The 4,044-nt window shown below is 46.8% G+C and overlaps 1 protein-coding gene across 1 annotated transcript; it reads left to right on the top strand.

Annotated features, from left to right (window-relative positions):
• Window positions 1-328: 328 nt before the first annotated feature.
• CYCS (cytochrome c, somatic) lies at window positions 329-3,461 on the top strand. Its single transcript, XM_066584830.1, has 3 exons — window positions 329-462; window positions 1,804-1,981; window positions 2,795-3,461. Exons 2-3 carry the CDS (start codon window positions 1,813-1,815, stop codon window positions 2,941-2,943), a joined length of 318 nt encoding a protein of 105 aa, XP_066440927.1. The 5' UTR covers window positions 329-462; window positions 1,804-1,812; the 3' UTR covers window positions 2,944-3,461.
• The last annotated feature ends 583 nt before the right edge of the window (window positions 3,462-4,044 follow it).

Here is a 4,044-nt window from a genome sequence, read left to right on the forward strand (position 1 = left end):
AGGGAACGAAAAAACAAAAAAATGAGAAAAAAAAGGCTGCATCTTTAAAGGGTTAACAAGCGTCTCTTTTTGCCACTTCACCTATAAGTTAGCATGACGTCATTGTGCACATGCGCAGTGATCGGCAGGTTAAGCCCGCCACGCGTCACTGCTTTCTCAGAAATCTCATGTGACGCGCCTCACCCCCCTCCTGACGTCACTGATAGCGGGGGGGGGGGGCTGGGCGCTGCGACTCTCCTTCAGCCGCGTCCTGCTCAGCCTACCCTGCTAGACAGACGCTGCCTGCGGAGAAGCGCCATCCTCTAATTGGATTGGAGAAGCTAAGCACGTTGTGGGCGGGGCTTGTGTAGACGTCACGCGTAAAGCGTAAGCTGCGTTGCGCGGACACCGGTTACAAAAGGCTTGGTACAGCGTGTCCTTGAGTGTAGAGCGTTCAGCGCAGAGGACAGAGCTCCGTGTAAGGTAAGAGAGCGGGGCGCCCGGTGTGGGTCCGCCTTGTAGCTGCTGCCCGGCTTAGTTAGTAGTAGTCATCCTATGCTGGGGGGTTGTGCTCTGACCTTGAGGGATGCTCCATCCAATATGTGTAGGATTATCTGCTCCATGTATATTATATGTGTGGGATTATCTGCTCCCTGTGTGTCATATGTGCGGGCTGTGTTGTATTGGAGGGGTTATCAGTAAGTAATGAGGTTAGGATTGTTTTATACCCCGCACGGTAAGTCCAGAGATCTCCGGTAAGTGTCCGTAGGCTTCTAGCATCCATGTGATGTGTGTTATAAGCGCCCTTAAAGGGATGTTCTTGGAGGCTTTTGATCTATTAAATGGATTTTGTCACTAAAACCCCTGTCCCCCAGCTGGGCCCTCCCTAAATAAATGGGGTATTCCCACCCCCTCTTAGTGCCCCAGCACATAGCTAATGGGTGGAGGTACATGACCACTGAAGCCGATCAGGCTGCAGCATCACTGCCCGCACTCCTGGCATCACTGCTTGTATCCAGCTGCTGTTATACTAGGAGTTTGGGGATGTGATGCTGTGGCCTCTGATTGGCTGTAGTAGTCATATGCTTCCTCCCAGCCCGTCTACCCAAAAGTTGTTGCTGATGCCAGTGTTGGCTGTCCTGGGAGAGGCGAGTGTACCCTTGTTTGTTGTAGGCAGGACCCGGCTGGGGAAGGGGGGGGGGGGTTCTAGTTTAATGACAAAACCCCACTTATGAGCTTATTCTCACGAGTGTAAGAATCCACCGTTAATTTTTTTTATGGCCACTCTCACTGCCTAAATGAGCACAATGGTATATTACATATAATATATAAATATTCCTGAGTATAGTATCCTGGTGCCATGCAGGAGAACATCACTAATGTGAATGAATCCCTTCAAAAGAATGGGTTTCTTATCTGTATGTCTTGCAATGCCCAAATCTTGCTCAATTGGGACACCCGTATGAAGGCCCCCTAAGGGAGATCCCTAATATCAGATTGGTGGGGCCTGATATTTGGCACCCCCACTGAGCATCTTGTAGAAGCTGCACCATGCAGTGGCTGAGAGTGGTACTACAGGCTCAGTTCTATAGAAGGAATATCCCTTAGTTGTGTGCTGCCACTAATGCCTTGTGAAGGTCAAGAAAGGTCACCAAGTCTTGTCACTGGAGGAGCTCTTGTCTTCTGGTGGGGATGGGGGGGGGGGGGGGGATTCTTGGGCCGTGTGTGACGCCGTGTATGCACGGGGGCCGTGTATGACGCCCGGGCCCGCCTTGTATGCCCGGGGCAGCCGTGTGTAATGCTGTGGTTTTTCTTCCCTCTTAGAACCTAACAATGGGAGACTGTGAAAAGGGCAAGAAGGTCTTCGTCCAGAAATGCTCTCAGTGCCACACGGTTGAGAAGGGAGGCAAGCACAAGGTTGGACCCAACCTGTACGGTCTTTTTGGCCGCAAGACTGGTCAAGCAGATGGCTTCAGTTACACCGATGCAAACAAAAATAAGGGTGAGTGATCCGATGGTTAGAAGTCTCTGACTAGTCGTCACATGAGCCCTCTTGGTCCTTCCTAGTACTCAATTCCTCACTGTTCCTATTTACTCAAAACTTTCTAAGAGTGTGTTCACTCATAGCTGAAAATGTGCATCAGAACCGCAACAAAAAAAATCACTGTTTTCCACCTCGCTGCTGAGGCTTTTGAGGCCGCTCTACAGCAAACTTCATCCCTAGGTGTGGAGTATGCTGATTCTCTAAAACTTTGACACATGTAATTCCCACACTTGTCACTGATGGCTCCACCCATTGGACTGTTCAGCTTAGAATGCACAGAGATATAAATGAATAAAGTACAAGCTTACACTGAATCTTTCCCACAACTATATCAATCTGCTCAACTCTTCCTGCTCTATAAAATCATGCCTGCAGATTGGACAGCAAGTTCTAGCTGGCAGACTCCCTTGAAGTTCTTCTACATGGGCAGCTAAACAAGCCATAATAAGAGCAGACTGCTGACCTAGTGAGTCACTGGGCAACTACTCAGCCAATAAGCGTGGTTTGGGATGTTTGCATGGGGCAATGATCACAAATGAGAACTGATGACTGTGTTGCATCATGTACTGAAATTTTACTCTACTTTTCCAGCATTTAAAAAAAAAACTAAACTGATTCATTCTAAATCTGGTCTTGCAGATGTCCAAGTTTTGTGGTATTGTAATTCAACTCCTTTAACTATAAACCATGTGTTCTTCTAGCTGTCAAAGAAATCGGCTGTTTTTTCTCTTGTTACTACTGAACCTGTATTAATGGTTCTGTTGTCCGCAGGCATTGTCTGGTGTGAGGAGACCCTTATGGAATATCTGGAGAACCCCAAGAAGTACATCCCCGGCACCAAGATGATCTTTGCTGGTATCAAGAAGAAGGGAGAGAGACAAGACTTGATAGCATATCTGAAGAGCGCAACCTCCTGCTAATAACTCGTGTATCTGCCTTATTTATTTCAGGGAGGGGTTGCTTGTGATGAGATGCTTTTAAAATTTTATATATTTTTATTTGTACTGTTCTCACATATTGGATTGTCTCATCAGCCAGCAAGGTAAAAGGGGTATTCTGGGAATCCCTTATTGATGACTGACAGGCCGTCAATAGATTAGCGGGGACCCACTGTTCAAATCCCTGCTAGTCAGTTGATTGCCATCTCGCTGCGGTCAGTGCAGGAAACAGAATGCACGGTCCATAGTGCACCAGCCTGGGTTGGTACTGCAGGTGCAGATCCATTGTATTTAATGTGCGCTGTGCTATGGTTGGTGTGTTTTTGTTTCGTGTGCTGACTGCAGCAACAGCTGCTCTGAGTGTCAGATCTGATAACCTATTGATTGTCATCAATAGAAAAATAAAAGTCCTAGAATACCAGTTTTATGGGTCTGAAAATAACATTCTGCTCAAAATTACTGATTGTCTCAACTAATAAAAAAAAAAACTCTATCCCAAACTTTTATAGCATACTTGTCTTTTCTCTCAGATTAAGAAAAAATGCCAAAAAAAAGGCTTCATGTGAAGACTGAGAATGCGTTACCAGATCTATAATATATAGATATAGCCTTATGGAGAACTTGTCACCTACTTCTAGCCCTATAAGATAAGCTGGGGATGCTGAGTCTGGGTATGTAAGTGTTATGAGTATGCCCGACTGTACCCAGAAGGAGGGATGGTGATTGCCATAGTCAAGTAGGGCATATGCCTGTATAGGTTGCATCAACCCCTTGGGAACGGCTGGTGTGGAGATGGGTTGGACAAATATGAACAACCATCTGGGGGGCTAACTTCAACAAACTACAAGTTTACACAAGATAAAGGCTCGGTTACAGTAAATGTGGACTGATGTGCTACAGGATACTATATGAAACGTATGCCTCCAGGCCTGCCTGTATCGCATCTTGCAACCAAACTAGAGGCAATACAACAAGGACCCTCCATGCCTGCCTGTGTTGCATCTTGTAGCCAAGCTAGAGGTGGTACAGCAGGGTACTAGAGCCCCTGTGCCCACTCGTATCACATCTTGCATCCAAGCTAGA

This window comes from Eleutherodactylus coqui, chromosome 12 (assembly GCF_035609145.1).
Source record: "Eleutherodactylus coqui strain aEleCoq1 chromosome 12, aEleCoq1.hap1, whole genome shotgun sequence".
In the NCBI taxonomy this organism is placed as follows: domain Eukaryota; kingdom Metazoa; phylum Chordata; class Amphibia; order Anura; family Eleutherodactylidae; genus Eleutherodactylus; species Eleutherodactylus coqui.

Bases quoted from the DNA above. Each gene is read 5' to 3' on its own strand.
- CYCS (XM_066584830.1), top strand. From the start codon at position 1,813: ATGGGAGACTGTGAAAAGGGCAAGAAGGTCTTCGTCCAGAAATGCTCT. The intron at 1,982-2,794 runs GTGAGTGATCCG...TGTTGTCCGCAG, and splicing joins CGATGCAAACAAAAATAAGG to GCATTGTCTGGTGTGAGGAG.